The sequence below is a fragment of the Melanerpes formicivorus genome, unplaced genomic scaffold, assembly GCF_026170545.1.
Source record: "Melanerpes formicivorus ecotype bairdi unplaced genomic scaffold, bMelFor1.0.p_v2 SCAF_2, whole genome shotgun sequence".
Classification (NCBI taxonomy): Eukaryota; Metazoa; Chordata; class Aves; order Piciformes; family Picidae; genus Melanerpes; species Melanerpes formicivorus.
In genome coordinates, this window is record NW_027142354.1 from 1146348 (window position 1) to 1166929 (window position 20582).

At 45.3% G+C, this 20582-nt stretch overlaps 1 protein-coding gene and 1 long non-coding RNA gene across 14 annotated transcripts in view; one reads left to right on the forward strand and one right to left on the reverse strand.

The window, feature by feature from the left end:
• The window catches only part of SNAP91 (synaptosome associated protein 91), a 94141-nt gene that overhangs the window by 63346 nt on the left and 10213 nt on the right, over positions 1-20582 (reverse strand). For all 13 annotated transcript variants that reach the window (XM_068148828.1, XM_068148855.1, XM_068148818.1 and 10 more), the window contains exons 3-5: positions 5539-5681; positions 4175-4250; positions 549-651 (exon numbers count right to left, since the gene is read on the reverse strand). In XM_068148828.1, the coding sequence (XP_068004929.1) occupies positions 549-651; positions 4175-4250; positions 5539-5681 (322 nt within the window). The remainder of the gene's footprint in view (positions 1-548; positions 652-4174; positions 4251-5538; positions 5682-20582) is intronic.
• On the forward strand, positions 7624-14242 carry LOC137445403 (uncharacterized). Its single transcript, XR_010988397.1, has 3 exons — positions 7624-7786; positions 11185-11420; positions 13910-14242. It is a non-coding gene; the product is annotated as an uncharacterized lncRNA (long non-coding RNA).

Genomic DNA, 20582 nt, shown 5'->3' on the forward strand with positions numbered 1-20582 from the left:
CAAACTTGCTGATGACTGACTCGACCCCCTCATCCAGATCATCGATGAAGATGTCGAAGAGGATGGGGCCCAGCACTGAGCCCTGGGGGACACCACTGCTGATTGGCTGCCAGCTGGATGTGGCACCGTTCACTACCACTCTCTGGGCCCGGCCCTCCAGCCAGTTCCTAACCCAGCACATAGTGTAGTGGTCCAATCCACGGGCTACAGGCTGAACAACCCCAGCTCCCTCAGCCTTTCTTCATATGATTTTCCCTCCAGCCCCCTCCCCAGTCTCATTGCTAGCACCAGAAGCTCCCAGTTTTGCAAGCCACCTTACTTTATTCTTCAGCATTTGCCTTTACTGCCTACAGTGCTTCCTCTTCTCCTTGTGCAATGTTTAATCAATTACAAATACTTAAGAGATCAAACCATTCTAGTGTTTCATCATGGCTAAACAAAGAACATAAGAACTAAGTCATTGAGACATTCAGTTAAGCATAATGCCACAAACAAGATTTTCACAGGTCAGGCGACCCCAGCAATTTGCATCTGTAAATTTTACTTACCCTTTCTTCACCCTTGCAAAGTCAAATGCCATTTGTCTGTAGGAAAATGCCTTTTCATTCAAGTATCTGCTATAACGCCTTATAAAGGTGGACATGTCATAACCTGTAAAAAAAACCCAGTTACACATTTTACACTTTATTTTCATGCTCATTTGGAGGTTTTTTTAGTGAACAATACACATACAGTCAGTGGATGCTAAGGTTATCTGAACTCCGTTGCACTACGCAACTCCACACACAGGTCAGGGCTCACAAGACATAGAATCATAGAATTGTCAGGGTTGGAATGGACCTCAAGGATCAGCTAGTTCCAAGCCCCCTGCCATGGGCAGGGACACCTCACACTACAGCAGGTTGCTCACAGCCACATCCAGCCTGGCCTTCAAAACCTCCAGGGATGAGGCTTCCACCACCTCCCTGGGCAACCTGTCTCACCACTCTCATGGGGAAAAACTTCTTCCTAACATCCAATCTCAATCTACCCATTGCTAGTTTTGCTCCATTCTCCCTAGTCCTATCATTACCTGACACCCTAAAAAGTCCCTCCCCAGCTTTCTTGTAGGCCCCTTCAGATACTGGAAGGCCACAAGAAGGTCTCCCTGGAGCCGCCTTTTCTCCAGATTGAACAGCCCAAACTCCCTCAGCCTGTCCTCATAGGAGAGGTGCTCCAGCCCTCTGATCATCCTTGTGGCCCTTCTCTGGACACCTTCCAGCACCTCCAGATCCTTCCTGTAATAGGGGCTCCAGAACTGGACACAGTACTCCAGGTGGGGTCTCACCAGAGTGAAGCAGAGGAGAATCACCTCTCTCGACCTGCTGGCTATGCTTCTCTTGATGCAGCCCAGGATGTGATTGGCTTTCTGGGCTGCAAGTGCTCACAGCTGGCTCATGCTGAGCTCCTCATCTACCAGCACCCCCAAGTCCTGTTCTTCAGGGCTGCTCTCAAGCCAGTCCATGCCCAGCCTATATCAGTGCTTGGGATTGCCCCAACCCAGATGCAGGACCTTGCATTTAGTCTTGTTGAACCTCATGAGGTTGGCATGGGCTCACCTCTCCAGTCATCTTACAGCTTCTGAAGAAAAAGCAGTAGTGCTGCACCAAAACAATCTGCTGCTGTCCTCTGCAACAGATTCATCCAATGCACCACAGGCAGTGTTCCTGGGGAAACCTGCTAGCTGCTCCTACAGTTATGTGGTAATATTACTCTATAGCAAAACTAATTACTTCTCTATTAATGGTAAAAATGCCCATTTAATGGAAAGTTTATACTGAACTGGTACGATGTTTCCAGGATACAGATTGATTTCAGCTAAAACACTCCTGCTATTTTACATACAGCAGTCACTCCAACTCCTGCATGGACCTTCCAAATGCCTATGTTCACCAGAACATAAATTATGATAGCATTCAGAGAGATTAGTGCTTTCCTTGAACTGTTACTCCAGAGACCTCCAAGGCACATAACACTGCACAAGCAGCCTCAAACTTCAGTGATCTTCAAGCCTGTAAGACTTCTGAACAGTTAGTATTAGTCTGTCCTTTAGGTATTTCTTTCCAAGTTTCTTTCTCTAAGCTACAGAAATGTGTTCAGAAGGCAACTCATTCTGCTCTTCAGTGCAACTCCTGCTTTACTAGCTTTGTTAAAATCCATATCCCTTGACTTAGTCACTGACTCTATTTTTCCTTAGTATCTCTCAACACTAAATATTTTTGCCAATTCAGGCTTAGCACTACCAACTCATCACATATGAAACACTGGTTTATTACCTATGAATGGCAAGTTTAAAGAAAGGAGCACAGAAAATAATAGTGTGCATTTAACACAATTAATTGGTGCCAAATACCAGTATCCCTAAACATGTGTAGCATGCTTTCCTCAGTCACAAGATGTTAGGGGTTGGAAGGGATCCCTGGAGATCATCGAGTCCAACCCCCCTGCCAGAGCAGGGATACAGAATCTAGCACAGGCCACACAAGAATGCATCCAGAGAGGGCTTGAAAGTGTCCAGAGAAGGAGGCTCCACAACCTCTCTGGGCAGCCTGTGTCAGTGCTCTGGGACCCTCACAGTGAAGAAGTTCCTCCTCATGTTGAGGATTCCCAGGTCCTTCTCCACAGGGCTGCTCCCATGGAGTCAAACACAGTTATAATATTTGACTTTCTTCCTGCCTTGCTCAAGCCTTGGTGTCACATGGCTCCATCCAGAGATGGAGTCACATGGTATTGTTTCTATCTTGACCACTATCCCTGCATTCTGCACAGAGTCCATAACTATTCTCTGACAGCTGTAGAATTGTAAGGTTTCTCTCTTCCCCAGTAGAGCTACCATATCACAGTATCACAGAATGTTAGAGGTTGGAAGGGATCTCTAGAGATCCAGTCTAACTCCCCTGCCAAAAGCAGGATCACCTAGGGTAGTCTGCCCAAGAATGCAGCCAGGTGGGTTTTGAAAGTGTCCAGAGAAGGAGACTCCACAACCTCACTGGACAGCCTGTTTCAGCGCTCTGTCACCCTCACTGTAAAGTTTCTCCTCATGCTGAGAAGAAAGCATGACACAATATTCTCCTCAGTTAAGTGAAGGAACAGGAAAATTCACTAATAATTCCAGAGTCAAAGGAGAAAAGCAGACACTTCATTAGCTTTAGAGAGAACTCCTTAATTTCTACCTAGACCTTTCTAAATTCACCACTCAAATCAAAACCAGCTAGTTCTTCTGGCACCTATCTCCCCATTTAAATAATTTTAGGCAATTCCTAATACATGCAATGTCCCCAAGCAACCAAATTACCATTTAAGGCTAAGCCAAAAGCAAAGAAAACTAGATGGAAAGTAATTTCTTTCATCCTTAACTGCTGTAACAGTTGAAGCGATGGTTGGCCCAGTCCTGAATTCAACCAGCACTGTGGAGGAGTGTAGAATAGAGCAGAACAGAGTAGAAAGAGCAGAATAAAGCAGGTTGGAAAAGACCTTTGAGATCACCGAGTCCAACCTATCATCCAACACTATCTAATCAACTAAACCATGGCACCAAACACCCCATCCAGTCTCTTCCTAAACACCTCCAGTGACGGTGACTCCACCACATCCCTGGGCAGCCCATTCCAATGGCTCAATGGCTAATCACTCTTTCTATGAAGAAATTCTTCCTAACAATTTCACCTTCTGAGTGAAAAATCTTGCAGGAACTGTGAAACCTCATACTGAAGTTGTCCAGCAGGTTTGCTTGAGCTCCTGTATTCATTAAGTGCTCATAAAAAGGCTTCAGCAGCACATCTATACAGGAAGAGTGATTGCCCATTGGAATGGGCTGCCCAAGGAGGTGGTGGAGTCACCATCACTGGAGGTTTTCAGGAGGAGACTTGATGGGGTGCTTGGTGCCATGGGTTAGTTGTTTGTTAGTTAGTTAGTTAGTTAGTTAGATAGTTGTTAGTTAATTAGTTGTTTAGGTGGGTTGGATTGGTTGATGGGTTGGACGCGATGATCTTGAAGGTCTCTTCCAACCTGGTTTGGTTTGGTTTATTCCATTGTTTATTATTCTACTTTTGCATTATTGGCATCTTAAGAATGAAAGAGCAAATGAACAACAGTATCTTATTTAGAATCTTGTTAAGATGATAGACATGCTTACCATGAGATCCACTTTTGTCCAGAAAATTGCTGAGATTGAACAATGTGTTTCTAGATGCCAGGTACTGAATAAATCTCTGCAACACAAAAAGTTCTTTTCTTATCACAGGCTGTAGCTGAAGGCTTTCTACCCCCCACCAGAAGATTCCCAGCATACACTCATGAAAACCCAGATTTTTGTCTTAGCCTGCAAGACCTTCCTCAATTTCTTTCTTCATTAATTCAGATTAATTACACGTAGCCTGAATCTACACTCAGTGCCCTACTGCATAGATAAAAACTAGACTGTGTGTAAAATACAAACCAGACTGTGGAAGGAGCAATAAAAATGGTTAATTCTCAAAGAGATTTGAGGAAGGCACAAGATTTATCTGCTCACAAGGCAGCATACCCAGACCAGCCCCAGATTTTTTGACCCAGCAACCCCCTTTTTCAGCCAAGCTGAGGGTCTGTTTTTATAACAAGCAGGCCCCATACCCAGTACAGGAACTAACAGCCTGAAATAGTTACGGAAATCAAATCAAAATATTGGCCAAAAAACTTGGAATGGAAAATCAGGACAAGAGTAAAAATTCATGCTGTGACACTGGAGAAGTTCATTGCGTGAAAACACTTTATACACAGACAGTCAGAGAGGAATTGCTTTGCAGTCATATGAAAGCTCTTTAAGTATGCTTCTTGTTTTTACACAGATATGCCAGTCTGTACAGGTCAATAAAAAGCAAGGGCAAGAAAAAGCAAGCCAAAAGGCCATCAAGTTGAATTTACAGCTCAAGGTAAAGATTTCAACACTCATGCAGAGAGGGCAGCTGTTGGGATGGAGGTACACATGCAGCAGAACATCAACTTTGACTACAGCCAAAACATAGATTATTAGGGTTGGAAAGGACCTCAAGAATCAGCTAGTTCCAACACCCCTGCCATGGGCAGGGACACCTCACACTAGATCAGGTTGCCCAGAACCACAGCCAGCCTGGCCTTAAAAATCTCCTGGAATGGGGCTTCTACCACCTCCCTGGGCAACCTGTTCCAGTGTCTCACCATCCTCATGGTGAAGAATTTCTTCCTACATCCCAGGTAGGTTTTAATCCTTCATAGCTCTGTTTCCAGAGAGTACATAAATTGTCAACATCCTGAACAGGCTGCTGCTTGCTCTTAAGCTGTGGTTTTGTAAATGAAGAGACATAATCGGCACACCTCCAACCCGACCGTTAAAGGTAAGTTTGCTCCTCATCAAGAATCACCCTTGCCCAGTGTTCTGATGTCCTTGCTGGTTCAGAAGAGATGCTTTTGCACTAGTAAAGTTTTCCTCTTGGTGTCTGCTCAGTGCCCATGTGGTCTCCAGAGAAAGCCAGCTACACTTACCTCATTGCCATGAACCATTAGATGATGTGTGGTAACTAAGGCTTTGAATACGACCACCCAGCTGCTATTTGTTGCTCGCTCAAAAAGTGTATCAGCCATCTGAGGAATATTCACATTTGTTTCATTAGTTGCTTGGATCAAGTCTGTAAGAGAGAGAAGAAAAAGGTGCCAGGTGCTACAACTAAGATAAAAAAAAAGTTTGGAGCATAGCCAAGCTCTCAGCCCACCAGGCTGCAGACTATGGTTGTGACAAAGAGCCAGTGCAGTGCTTACATTTGACATGTTAATAAAAGCAAATCAAAACAAAACAAAACAAACAAACAAAACCAAAACCACAAAACAACAACAAAAAAACCAACAAACAAACCCACCAAAAAAACCTCCACCAAAAACCTGAGATTACATGCTGACAGCAACATGGTCCAACTCTTCCAATAATTCTGTCTTGAGCTATGTCCCAACCTTTCTCTAGATGAAGTTAGGGTGCATAACATCACATGTCTTTACTGCTTGCAGGTTTTCAGTTTAATTGGGGCAGTTCACTACTTCTGGGTTACATGAATAAGTATTACTAAATTCTTCAGTTACAGGTAACATCAAGCACAGTGAAGCCAGTCTCATCAGCAAAGAAGGTATCACCAGGAACAGATATATCTCAGAAGTTAGGAGTTTCATCAGCATGCTACAGCACACCTAGAGTCTCTGCAGACCTAGGCAGTAGAAGAGCACATTCAGACATGCATTAAGACCTCTTCAGCAGTAGGAAAAAAGGCCAAATAGACATTGATTTATACTGAAGAATAATAGAATAATAGCACCGAATAGAATAGAATAGAATAGAATAGAATAGAATAGAATAGAATAGAATAGAATAGAATAGATCAGATCAGACCAGACCAGACCAGACCAGACCAGGTTGGAAGAGACCTTCAAGATCATCATGTCCAACCTATCACCCAACACCACCTAATCAACTAACCCATGCAACCAAGCACCCTGTCAAGTCTCCTCCTGAACACCTCCAGTGATGGCGATTCCACCACCTCCCCGGGCAGTCCATTCCAATGGGCAATCACTCTCTCTGTGTAAAACTTCCTCCTGTCTATACATAGTCTATGTAGAAGGCAAGACATTAGACTGCCTTAGGCAACAAGAATAAAATACACTTTGTGTCCTGTAGACGACCAAAGTATAGACTTGCTCAGGAGAGTCCATGAAATTAAGGTAAGTACTTAAATCATAAATACAACAGCAAGCTTTCCACTACCACCTATATCCCACATTTACTTATATATCTTTTATTTACTGCATCACCAATTCCCTACAGACTTGTTAAGCAGCCAGCAATGACCTTCTACAAGCCATTACCTATACTTGAGACACAGTTGGAAGCCACATACTGCAAATGCATGACCAAAACCTGTATGATGCCAGGCATGGCCCAAGTAAGGCTTCAGGAGATGACTTCATGCAAAGCAAAAGGACACATAACACAGACTTAATTGTAGGGAAGAAGCTTAACATTTGAAAATCTAAGTAGAAAGAGCTAAAGATTAAGGAGTTTAACTAGTAGTCTAAGCATTACCTGTGCTACTAGTGAAAATATCTTTTACTTTCCCTGAGAGGACAGTAATCCTTGTTAATGATTTTCCATGTATTTCTTTCCCCTGCCCCCAGACTAGAAAGGTTCACCCATCCATTAAAAGTCAGTCAGTGATGACAGATATTCTATTCTAGAGGCAGACAGACTACTCTGTGACTTGTTCTTGCACATCTGAATTGTGTGAGCCTGCTGTAACTGAACTCTAGAGGCGTTTGGGTCAGTTGGGCAGCAGGATGGCCACTTTACAGACTGGCTTTCCTCACCCAACACAACACCCATAGAATGAAATGCATTAATGCTGCTAACAGCAGAAATGCAAGGTTTAGACTGCTGCGAAATAGTAATTCTGCCTCTGCAGACAAAGTCCAGAGGAGAGGTCTGTTTATAGAGGCTAGTGAGTTGCACCAGCTGTTGAGAACCACCTAGTGCAAGCAGAAGCCCACACTGCTGTACTAGAAACATTCAGAAGTTTGGTGGATTTTTGTTTGGTGGCTGTTTGGTTTTTAATTCATGGCAAGTGATTTTTATGTGGTTTTTACTTCTGTTAAACAGACTCATTTGAGATACAAGAAATCTATAGCTGAGAGTCAGAAGCTTGTGAAAACTCGTGTGGGCATACAAGCTGCAAGTCGTCTTCAGTTTCAGGTCAGTGGAAGGATTTTCTGTAATGAGATCAGACAAAAATGATGTGATCTGTTCATCTAGTTTAATTTTAATTGTCATGCTTTGTTTTGACTGTGGGTGCCTGCAGGTTTTGTGCAGAACACCTTCTGAAATGTGAAGTTAACTGCTGTAACCCCAGTAATACTATCCTTGCAGGAGGCGGCTCTGCAGACAAAGTATTTCAGTAGTAAAGTCATGCTATTGAATGACAGCAGTTCAAGCTCACAGAGCTCCAACAGCTCTCCTTGATCTTGTTGTACAAACAGGCCAATAATCTTTTATTCTGTACAGCTGATTAATGCATTCTGGAAGACAGTCACAAGTGGCTTGCTCACTGTTTACCCTGTTCAGAGGTTTCACTGCAGATGACAGCATTTGTCCTTAGTGTAAGGAAACGTGCATCAAATTTGCAAGCTTTCAGTCCTAAGCTTCAGTATGCAGCTCAGTATGGAACAGGGGTGCTATGAATTGTGGATGCTGTCAGTGGATGTCAGACAATGAAATCTCTGAGGAGTTCACCCACAGCAGTGCTGGCAATGGAAGCTACAAGGCACTGCTCCTAAATCGCTCAGTCACTCTCCAAACTGCTGGAGGGTATGGCATCTCACTCTGCAATTCTGAATGTTTTAGGATGTGTAATTATAGTGTGTTGAGCAGAGAAGTATGATTAAATTTAAGCCTACTACTTACAGTGCACAGAAAAGAATTAAACCATGCATAAAGATTTTACTCATTTGAAGTGTGGGGGGGGGGGGGAAAGGAGATGGGAGGTTAATTCTTGCAGAGCTGTTTCCCATTAAGTCATGCCACAAAGCTAACAAATTCAAGCTTCCTGGGTTTCTTTCCCTCCTACCATAGAGTCTTAGCTTAACCAGCAATCATCGAGTCCAACCTGTCACCACAGACCTCATGACTAGACCATGGCACCAAGTGCCACGTCCAATCTCCTCTTGAACACCTCCAGGGATGGGGACTCCACCACCTCCCTGGGCAGCACATTCCAATGATAATGACTCTCTCTGTGAAGAACTTTCTCCTCACCTCAAGTCTAAACCTCCCCTGGCGCAGCTTGAGACTGTGTCCCCTTGTTCTGGTGCTGGTGGCCTGGGAGAAGAGACCAACCCCTTCCTGGCTACAACCACCTTTCAGGTAGTTGTAGAGGGCAATGAGGTCACCCCTGAGCCTCCTCTCCTCCAGGCTAAACAATCCCAGCTCCCTCAGCCTCTCTTCACAGGGCTGTGCTCAAGGCCTCTCCCCAGCCTTGTTGCCCTTCTCTGGACACCTTCAAGTGTTTCAATGTCCTTCTTAAACTGAGGGGCCCAGAACTGGACACAGGACTCAAGGTGTGGCCTAACCAAAGCAGAGTACAGGGGCACTATGACCTCCCTGCTCCTGCTGGCCACACTATTCCTAATGCAGGCCAGGATGCCATTGGCCCTCTTGGCCACCTGGGCACACTGCTGGCTCATGTTTAGGCGGCAGTCAATCAGCACCCCCAGGTCCCTCTCTGTTTGGCAGCTCTCCAGCCACTCTGACCCCAGCCTGTAGCTCTGCATGGTGTTGCTGTGGCCAAAGTGCAGCACTCAGCACTTGGACTTGTTAAATGCCATCCCACTGGACTCTGCCCATCTGTCCAGTTGGTCGAGGTCCCTCTGCAGAGCCTTTCTACCCTCTAACTGACCAACATCTGCTCCCAACTTAATAAACTGAGTAGTAGAGTTTGGTGGCTCAGCTACATTTTAAAATGTACTTCAGTGTGGTAGGGAAGAATAGGTACAAGGAAAAAGAAAACTTAGACAACAACAAAAAAGAAAATCCAGAAACTACACTTCCAAAAGATACAGAAAGATTCAGACATTTCCTGGTGGGACAGAAACTTCAGTTTGAAACGAGATGATGGAGTTCAGTCTTCACAGAAGGTCACAGGTAATTTGTTAATACAAACCAGACAACATGAAGAAATAGCAGATGAAGAACAGCCCATCAGAAGCCATATGAAATAATCTTGCAAAGTTGATTTCATTTGGGGTACACACAAGTAGGACAAACAGGGATTAAAAGTACCTTCCCGATGTGGTTTCTGCTAGTGCAAGCATCCATGTCAAGTACACTGACAGCTAATCCCCAAACCCAGAAACTGAGCTCAAATGCAAATTCCAAGCAGAGTAAGAAATCAGGGATTGTACAGCAGTAGCAGCAAGTGCTTTCATTATGACCTTCACAGAAATGAAACTGCTGGAGAAAGAGGAACTATATATCCTTCATTTGAGACTGCTTGTTTACTGTGGGACTAAGTTATAATTGTCAAATCATAATACATAATTTCTCCCATCTCATAGATTCATAGAATGGTTTGGAAGGGACCTTAAAGATCATCTAGTTCCAACACCCTCCACCAAGGACACCTTCCACTAGACCAGATTGCTCGAAGTGTCATCCATCCTGGCCTTGAAAACCTCCAGGGAGGGGGCATCCACAACTTCCCTGGGCAACCTGTTCCAGTGTCTCACCAATCTCACTGTAAAGAATTTCATCCTAATACCTAGTCTTCATCTTTCCTCTCAAGCTTTAATCCATCCCCTCTCATCCTATCACTACATTATTATTGCTCTCTACAACTACCTTAAGGGGGGTTGCAGACAGGCAGAGGTTGGTCTCTTCTCCCAGGCAGCCAGCACCAGAACAAGAGGACACAGTCTCAGGCTGCACCAGGGGAGGTTTAGGCTGGAGGCCAGGAGGAAGTTTTACACAGAGAGAGTGATTGCCCATTGGAATGGGCTGCCCAGGGAGGTGGTGGAGGCACCATCGCTGGAGGTGTTTAGGAAGAGACTTGACAGGGTGCTTGGTTGCATGGTTTAGTTGGTTGGGTGGTGTTGGATGATAGGTTGGACAAGATGATCTTGAAGGTCTCTTCCAATCTGGTCTGGTCTATTCTATCCTATCCTATCCTATCCTATTCTATCCTATCCTATCCTATTCTATCCTATCCTATTCTATCCTATCCTATTCTATTCTATTCTATTCTATTCTATTCTATTCTATTCTATTCTATTCTATTCTATTCTATTCTATTCTATTCTATTCGCCTTTGTAAACAGTCCCTTCCCAGCTCTCCTGTAGGCCCCCTTCAGGTCCTGGAAGGCTGCTATACAGCCCCCCTGGAACCGTCTTTTCTCCAGGCTGAACAGCCCCAACTCTTTGAGCCTTTCCCCACAGGGGAGGCGCTCCAGCCCTCTGATCATCTTTGTGGCCATCCTCTGAGTCTGCTCTAGAAGTTTGGGTTTTCCTCTCTTCACATTTTGGTAGCTGCCATTTTGAACATTTATTCAGAATTGTAATTTGGGCTTCAGTACCTTTGGGTTTGTTTTTTTTGTTTCCAGATACGTTTTGAGATGCAGACCCATTGCACATAGAAGATCAATTTCTTGACACCAGAACGTCAATCTAAACACCAGTCTTTGAACTCTTTCGTTAGCCAAATTTCTGACCCAGTCTTAAGACATCTACAACTTAATTAGGGAAAAGAAGCAAAGCTGGAGTGTGCTTTACACCTTCAATTAAGACAAACCTGTCAAACTGAGGATCATCAGTAGAGAGTTCAGCGAGAAAGGCTGAAGTAAGTTACAACACCTCGGCTTCTCATGACCTTTTAAAGAGACCACTAAAAGATATAACTGCTTTTGGTGATTGTTAAAATCATAAGGCCCAATAAAAAGAGAACAGAAAAGAAAGTTGCAACGCCCTCAGATTTTCAGACTTCTTCAATCTCATTAAAAACAACTTCCTGATTTTGAGATTTTGGGGTTTTTTTAATGAGAGAGATTATGCAACACTTCAAAGAATTTCTCTTACCCCTTTATCTTTTCACACTGTAGATATGGGCAAAGTTTGTCTGTTGGTTTGGGCTTTTGGGGATTGTTTGTTGGTTGGGGTTTTTTGGGGGTATTTTGGTTTTGTTGGGGTTTTGAGTTGAGTTGCTTAAACGTGTCCAGAGAAGGGCAACAAAGCTGGGGAGGGGTCTGGAACACAAGCCCTATGAGGAGGGGCTGAGGGAGCTGGGGTTGCTTAGCCTGGAGAAGAGGAGGCTCAGGGGAGACCTTATTGCTGTCTACAACTACCTGAAGGGAGGTTGCAGCCAGGTGGTGGTTGGCCTCTTCTCCCTGGCAACCAGCATCAGAACAGGAGGCCACAGTCCCAAGCTGTGCCAGGGGAGGTTTAGGCTGGATGTGAAGAAGAAATTCTTCCCAGAAAGAGTGATTGACCATTGGAATGGGCTGCCCAGGGAGGTGGTGGAGTCACCATCACCGGAGGTGTTTAGGAAGAGCCTGGATGAGGCACTTGGTGCCATGGTTTAGTTGATTAGATGGTGTTGGGTGATAGGTTGGACTTGATGATCTCGAAGGTCTTTTCCAACCTGGTTAATTCTATTCTATTCTACTGGGGACCGGAGGGTGTTCTTTTTGCTTGGTTTGGGGGTTTTTGGTTGGTTGGAGAGAGGATTATTTTGCTTGTTTGTCTGTTTTGTGGGAGGTTCCTTTGTTAACGAACAGATCTAAGACTTCCCAGTTCAAAGTAAATTATTTACAACTTACACTTCAGTATGCAGACGAACAGCAGCAGAGCACAAGGCCTCTCAGTTCAGAGGGCTGTTGGTGCCAACTAAAGAGCAGCTGTCATTCCAAGCTGAATTAACATGCGAGTTACCTCAGCATCCGAGCTACATCTTACACTCAGTTCCTAATCTTTGTCAAATCCTTGACAATAACTCCCCCCTTACAGACCATCCTCACTATTATGTTGAGCATTACAATAGCCTTCACAAGTGTTTTCTCTTGCTTAAAACTGTTTATTTAATGCTCATGGACTCAAGCTACATGTGGGTAGGCTCAGACTGGACATTAGGTAAAACATTTTTCCCAGCAAGAATGGTCAGGCATTGGAATGTGCTGCCCAGATTGGTGGTTGAGTTACCAACACTGGATGTGTTTAAAGGTTGTTTAGATGTGGGGCCTGGGGATATGATTTAAGGGTGAACTTTGTAGAGTAGAGTTCTTGGTTGGACTTGGTGATCCTGAGGGTCTTCTCCAACCTGAATGTTTCTGTGATTTAAATAATGCCAGGAACATGGTGAGGGGAAGAGGGGATTAAAAACAAAGAAAAGGGAAAAAAAAAGGGCATGACTGTTCCAAATCTGGGCTATTCAAGAACTGAAAGAAGGAGCCTAAGTAAGTTTGAAGGGGCCTAAGTAAGCTTATAAACCTCAACCAAAAAAGTGAAACAGACAAGTAACTGTACAAGTCCTCCTGTGTAAGACACGTAACTGTATACGGAAGCTAATGCTCACCAAAGAAAAAGCTGAAACTTCCAGGTCTACGTCAAGACTGACCACAAAACAGTACTGGAAAGCAGAACAAAGTCACCAGTTTCTGCTTCTACGTAACTGCTCATGAGTACAGTAGGTGACTTTAATGTTGCTCGCTTTGACTACCAAGCAATTCCACAAACAAGAGGTGGGAAGTTATCTGTGGGGTTAAGGCTTATTACCTATTCTTTTCACCCCACAAACATGCATCATAGTTTGCCTTTTAATCATCACCCCAGGCAGAATACCTCCTCTTCTCCAGGCTAAACAACCCCAGCTCCCTCAGCCTCTCCTTATAGGGCTTGTGTTCAAGGCCTCTCCCCAGCCTTGTTGCCCTTCTCTGGACACATTCAAGAGTCTCAAGGTCCTTCTTAAATTGAGGGGCCCAGAACTGGCCACAATACTCAAGGTGTGGCCTAACCAGTGCTGAGTACAGGGCACAATGACTTCCCTGCTCCTGCTGGACACACTGTTCTTGATGCCGGCCAGGATGCCATTAGCCTTTCTGGCCACCTGGGCACACTTCTGGCTCATCTTTAGGTGGCTGTCAATCGGTACCCCCAGGTCCCTCTCTGTTTGGGAGCTCTCAGCCACTCTGACCCCAGCCTGTAGCTCTGCATGGGGTTGTTGTGGCCAAAGTGCAGCACCCGGCGCTTCAGCTTGCTGAATGCCATCATGTTGGACTTTGCCCATCTGTCCAGCCTGTCAAGGTCCCTCTGCAGAGCCTTTCTACCCTCTGACAGATCAACACTTGCTCCCAGCTTGGTGTCATCTGCAAACTTAAGTGATGATGGACTCAATCCCCTCATCCAGATCATCAATGAAGATATTAAAGAGGATGGGGCCCAACACTGATCCCTGGGGGACACCACTAGTGAAGAGTGGTGAAGAGTCTGCAGGGCAGGAGACTTCAAGCACTGCAGTAACCCTGGGTTACTAACTCTTCTCCTACAAAGTACCAGCAAAATTTCTCTTGGAGCTTCCTCCAATTTCTGAAACAGAGTTTATTTAGCCTTTGAATCAGCTTACTATTACACTACTCCTTTTTAAATGCAATAGTACACCACTTCCTGTATCACCAGATAGATACCTGTTTTGAAAAAAAATATGGAAAAAAATAAAACAAAACTAAAAAATCAGCTGCCCATATCCACTGCTAACATTAAAAGTAGCATTTGTGTTAAGCACTTGACCAACAGCTTAAAAGGACCTTCTAGGGTGTTCAAGAGGGGATTGGACGTGGCACTTAGTGCCATGGTTTAGTAGTCATGAGGTCTTGGGTGAGAGGTTGGACTTGATGATCTGTGAGGTCTTTTCCAACCTTATTGATTCTATGATTCTATGCTTTCAAAAGGTAAATGTGGTGTGTTAACGCCTTTTTCTGAAAACAAAAGAAGCAAGCAGGGTGGAGGGCCTTGCGGGTACTTTACACTCCCTGCAGGGCGTTTACCCCCTGGGAAAGCTGAGTCTGTTCCACTCCCCCCTCCCTGCCCAGCTAGGGTATGCCCCACGTTAGGCACCTAAAAATTTAGTGGTTTGAGCCTTAACTGGGAGTTAAAAGCTCAAATGGGGAAAAGGCTGAGAATCTCTTCCCCACTCCTCCCCCTCCTCCCTCCAAACAGGGAGAGGAAAAAAAAAGGGTAAGGTTGCAAATCCACTAAACAACAATCTGGAATCAGCTTGGAAGTAGAGAGGCAAATAATTTTTTTTCTTCAAATTATATATATATATCAATAACAGGGAAAAAAAAGGTTCACAAGGGCAAGGAACAAGAATGGATGGGAGGGGGACAGAAAAGAATAATACAAAACCAGTCTTTCTCTGAGGAGGTGCAGAGGCAGCAGGGAAAAGGGTCAGGTCCAGCCACGTGGCTGAGGAGCAGGAGGGCAGCTGCAGTAGCTCTCATCCAGCAGAGGCAGGAGCCAAAAAGGAGATCCAACAGCTATGATGTCCTGCTTTTTATACCCTAGCTGGGCAGGGAGGGGGGAGTGGAACAGACTCAGCTTTCTCAGGGGGGGAAACGCCCTTCAGGGAATGTAAAGTACCTGCAAGCCCTCCGCCCTGCTTTCTTCTTTTGTTTTCAGAAAGAGGTGTTAACCCACCACAGTAAATCTGAGACGTCATTCTACAAGCCATTTCCTTCAGCAGCTCAAACCTGAAAGCCTTAACCAAAATACACAATAATTTAGAAAAGAAACACAAGACTGTGGCCATCAGCCAATCTTCTGCCAAGCCTTCAAAGCATTTATCCAGTTTTCTGTAAGGGGCAGAACTGACCTCCATCCATGCAAGCATTAAAGCAAAAGTCCTGTTGCATCCTCGGTCTTGCTGCAAACAACAGAAGTTTAACAGGGGCACACTGCTGCAAGATTATTACTTAGAAGGATAAAAGTCAGCAAGATTGAGCCAATTGGCTACTGTAATTGGATACCAGGTTTCCAGCTGTGGCCTGTGATTATCTGTCCATGAGGTGAACAGCCTCTAACATTACTTTTTGGTTTTATCAATTCTTAACTCTTATCACTTGGCAGTTTACTATCACTTACAGGGCCAGCTGCAGATTTTGCCCAGAACAGCACAGCTACACTAGGAAAGTAAGGATTTCATGTTTGCCACAGCAGCAGGGGGTCATTTACTCTACTCCTTGCACATTTTCTAAGCAGCCTTTACATGATGTACATGATCTTGCAGTCCAAACACATCTGGCAGAAAATGGCACTCAGCTGAGGCACGGTACATGAGCTGAGTTGCCACACTGCTGTCATTTTTATTCTAAACTGAGGAAGCTCTGGTTAGTGCCATCTACCCCCAAATGATCTACCTGCCTCAGAAAACCATCTGTTTTTAACAACCCTGTAGAATTGAAACCATCACTAGCTCATTAACTCTGCCCAGAACAGCAACTGGGCACTAAAATCCACTACAAATCTCAACGAGACTGAAAATGTATTGGAAGCAGCCTGATGCTTCAGCTGCACTACTTAGCTGTTACACACTGGGAATGCATTAAATAGAGTGGGGATAAGACAACATGCAAGCAACCTCACTGACAAGTTAATTACCTGCAGCCTGTATGCTAGAAAACAGGTCAGTCGAGTAGGCAGACTCGGCAGCTGACACATAAAACTTTCAAGATCCAGCCCATGGCCCATGTTTTCCCTACCTTACTCTCTCAGGGTCACTCTTCTAAGGGTCCAGTTATTTTGTCATAGTATCATAGTATCAGTCAGGGTTGGAAGGGACCACAAGGATCATCTAGTTCCAACCCCCCTGCCATGGGCAGGGACACCCCACACTACAGCAGCCTGGCCAGAGCCTCATCCAGCCTGGGCTTTAAACACCTTCAGGGATGGGGCCTCAACCACCTCCCTGGAGGACCTATTCCAGGGTCTCACCACTCTCACGGTGAAGAACCTCCTCCTCACCTCCAACCTGAATCTCCCCACCTCCAGCTTCATTCCATTCCCCCTAGTCCTATCACTACCTGAGATCCTGACAAGTCCCTCCCCAGCCTTCCTGTAGGCCCCCTTCAGATACTGGAAGGCCACAATTAGGTCACCTGGGAGCCTTCTCTTCTCCAGACTGAACAGCCCCAACTCCTTCAGTCTGTCCTCATAGGAGAGGTGCTCCAGCCCTCTGCTCATCCTCATGGCCCTTCTCTGGACACCTTCCAGCACGTCCAGATCCAGGGAGGTGGTTGAGTCATCGTCCCTGGAGGTGTTCAAGAGGGGATTGGACGTGGCACTTGGTGCCATGGTCTAGTCATGGGGTCTGTGTTGATAGGTTGGACTCAATGATCCTCGAGGTCCTTTCCAACCTAAGTTATACTGTGATACTGTGATACTGTATTAGGGGGTCCAGAACTGGATGCAGTACTCCAGGTCAGCAGATGCCCTATGATAACAAAACCTTCAGAAGGGTCAGCCTGAAAAATAACCAAACAAGGCCAGAGAGCCCATCCACTCCATCAAGCTGACAAGTCACCAGAAGCTCAGCATGGGTTGAAATTCTTAAAACTGGGAATGAATTCCTGCAACTGTGCAGTCCTATTGAAAACATGGACATACCTTTAGGAAAGAAATCAAGTGTAATCAAAGAGCACTGGATCAGGCTGCCCAGAGGGGGTTGTGGAGTCTCCTTCTCTGGAGACTTTTAAGCCCTGCCTGGATGCATTCCTGTGCAAACTGTGCTAGATTCTATGGTCCTGCTCGGGCAGGGGGGTTGGACTCAATGATCTCCAGAGGTCCCTTCCAAATCCTAACATCCTGTGATCCAGTGATGCAAACCTGTCCATCCAGTTACAGCAACAGCATGATCTGTGCTGTAGGTTAAGGACTAACCGTCCCTACCACAGAGGTAAATTCCTCCAGAGGACCAGAGAGCCCAAGGGGGTGGATGGTCTGTCGGAGGGGAGGGGAGGGGGAGGGGAGGAGGAGGGGAGGGGAGGGGAGGGGAGGGGAGGGGAGGGGGGAGGGGAGGGGAGGGGAGCGGGAGGGGATGGGAGGGGAGGAGAGGAGAGGGAGAGGAGAGGAGAGGAGAGGGGGGAGGGGAGGGGAGGAGAGGAGAGGGAGAGGAGAGGGAGAGGAGAGGGAGAGGAGAGGGAGAGGAGAGGGAGTGGAGAGGAAGTTGGAAAAGACCTTTGAGATCATCAAGCCCAACCTATCACCCAACACCATCTAATCAACTAAACCATGGCACCATCATGTGTTATTCCATCCCATAATCCTGCATCTTCCTATATCAGCAGAACCTCACAGCCAGCTCTCTCTCTCTCTCTGGGCCTGCGCTGCAGAGGGCAGTGATGCCTAACAGGAGCCTACTGGGCTCAGCGTGGGAAGGAAAGGCTTGGCAGGTTGAAGCCTGGTTTGGGGCCAATGCTGACTTTGAAGTGTGTATATATCCTTTGTACCTTTTGTACACTTTTATAAGTAGTATTTCTGTTTAACATCCAATTCTGTGTGGTTTTATTTTGTATACTTTTGTAAAATGGTATTTCTATTTAACATCCAATACCATGTGAGCATTTTTATTTTACTCCTTTGGGGTAAAATGCTTTCTCTTCCAGCTCAACCCAGGACAACTTCCTAGAGGCACCCCAAAGCAATCACTAGTACACAGCATGTATCTTGTAACACAGGTGCAATAATTTCAATCCATTTTGTCTTTTATTTCTGTATTAAAAGCAACAGAAAGACCATCAGAGCTCCTAAAAGCTGATGGCTGCCTCATATGTGAATGCTGTGCCTTAGAGAGAGGGTGGTTAATTTTTTAGCAAGCTGACTGATGTCCTCCACATTCAGACAGAGCTTTACTCTCTGCTTGCTAAAAAAACAATAAATGTGAAACTAAGTTTGCAATTCCTTTATGTTCATTCACCTCCACTATACCAGTTAAACAACAGTCCTCTGCTTCTGCTACACAGGTCAACTACCACTAGACTCTTCAACATGAGCCTGCAGCCTGTCCCACACTGCAGATTTCTTGCTGTTGCTAAGAAATTCTGTTGAATTCAACAGCACAAACACCTGAGAGGCAGAAGATACAGTTAGGACTACTAACCTTTAAGAAAACCTGACAGTAGTAAGTTGCTATCTAACAGTTCAAAGTCACCAGTGCCTCGGGCAGATGTCTTTGTCTCTGGCAGAGGAAGTCTCCTATCAAGCTATTGGTGTGAAAGTTGGAATCCATCACACAGGCTCATGTCCAGGCAAAGGTGTGCAAAGAGTCAGATCTCAACACCTAGAAGTCTCAATTAACCTCCTGAGCATGATATGGAGGTGAGGTGAGTTTTGAAAGGTACCTTTCTCACAGTCTCAAGCTGCACCATGGAAGGTAGAGGTTGGATGTTAGGAAGAAGTTCTTCACAGAAAGAGTTATTGGCCATTGGAATGGGCTGCCCAGGAAGGTGGCGGAGTCACCATCACTGGAAGTGTTTAAAATAAGACTGGATTAGGCACTTAGTGCCATGGTTTAGTTGATTAGATGGTGTTGGGTGATAGGTTGATGATCTCAAAGGTCTTTTCCAACCCTGGTTAATTCTGTATCCTGCATAGTACTGTCCAAAGCAATTTCCAGCTTCCTGATAAACAAAGGTTCTTTAATTTCACCTATTTCAAACATAGCAAACTTTCCCTGTCAATACTCTTTGCCATTCACAACAGAGAAATTTGAAGTTTAAATCCAGCCTAGCCACGAGGATGAGCAGAGGGCTGGAGCACCTCTCCTATGAGGACAGACATGAAGGAGTTGGGGCTGTTCAGTCTGGAGAAGAGAAGGCTCCAAGGTGACCTAATTGTGGCCTTCCAGTATCTGAAGGGGGGCCTACAGGAAGGCTGGGGAGGGGACTGCTCAGGATCTCAGGTAGTGATATGACTAGGGGGAATGGAATGAATCTGGAGGTGGGGAGATTCAGGCTGGATGTGAGGAGGAGGTTTCTTCCCCATGAGAGTGGTGAAGCCCTGGAATGGGTTGTCCAGGGAGGTGGTCGAAGCCCCATCCCTGGAGGTGTTTAAGCCCAGGCTGGATGAGGCTCTGGCCAGCCTGATGTAGTGTGGGGTGCCCCTGCCCATGGCAGGGGGGTTGGAACTAGATGATCCTTGTGGTCCCTTCCAACCCTGACTGATACTATGATACTATGATACTATGATACTCTACGTGGCTTAGAATAAAAGGTCAGATCAGAAAGTCACAGACAAAAAATCATGTATGAAAGCAAAATTCTGTTTCAGATCCAGTAAAGGAACATCACTCATGATAAAATGTACATTTTCATAACACTGGCACACTAGACATGCTGACTTCCTCTGGCTTGCTGCCCCTCAGCAGAATGTACATTCTCCTATAAATAGGTTTAGATGAGGGCAATAAAACATAGATTAAGAGCTACAGGCACAATCACTGTACTTTGGATTCCAGAGTCATGCAGCAACATCCAAACCCAAGTCTCCATTTAAGAAAAGGTCAGGTTTTAAAACTCCAGGGTTGCTAAAGAAGTGATTGCAAATGATATGTTAAAGCTTTCATCTATATTCAACCTCTACATAATGAGAAACAGCAGCCTTCAGCACCAGGAAAGAGGCCAGCTGGCTGCCCCCTTTCATGCAAGTCCTACACTCTCTGAAACAAGAAGTGAAAGGATGAGTCCTTTCAGTACCAGTTTGATCTCTCACTCAAGTGCATCCATGTGGGGCCTCTACAAGTACATGCAAAGACTCCAGCTAGTGCAGTCCCACACTGTGGCACCGATCACGATCGCCGCCTTATTTTGAGGACCTGCCTCTGAACTCCGTAAACTTGTCTGTATTTTAAGCATTGTGGGTGGCAAATCAGCATGTTTTATTCATGCTCTGAGCAGTCATGTCTTCCTCTCACTTCCACAGAGGACCATTTTTAGAACATTCTGTAAACTATCAGAGA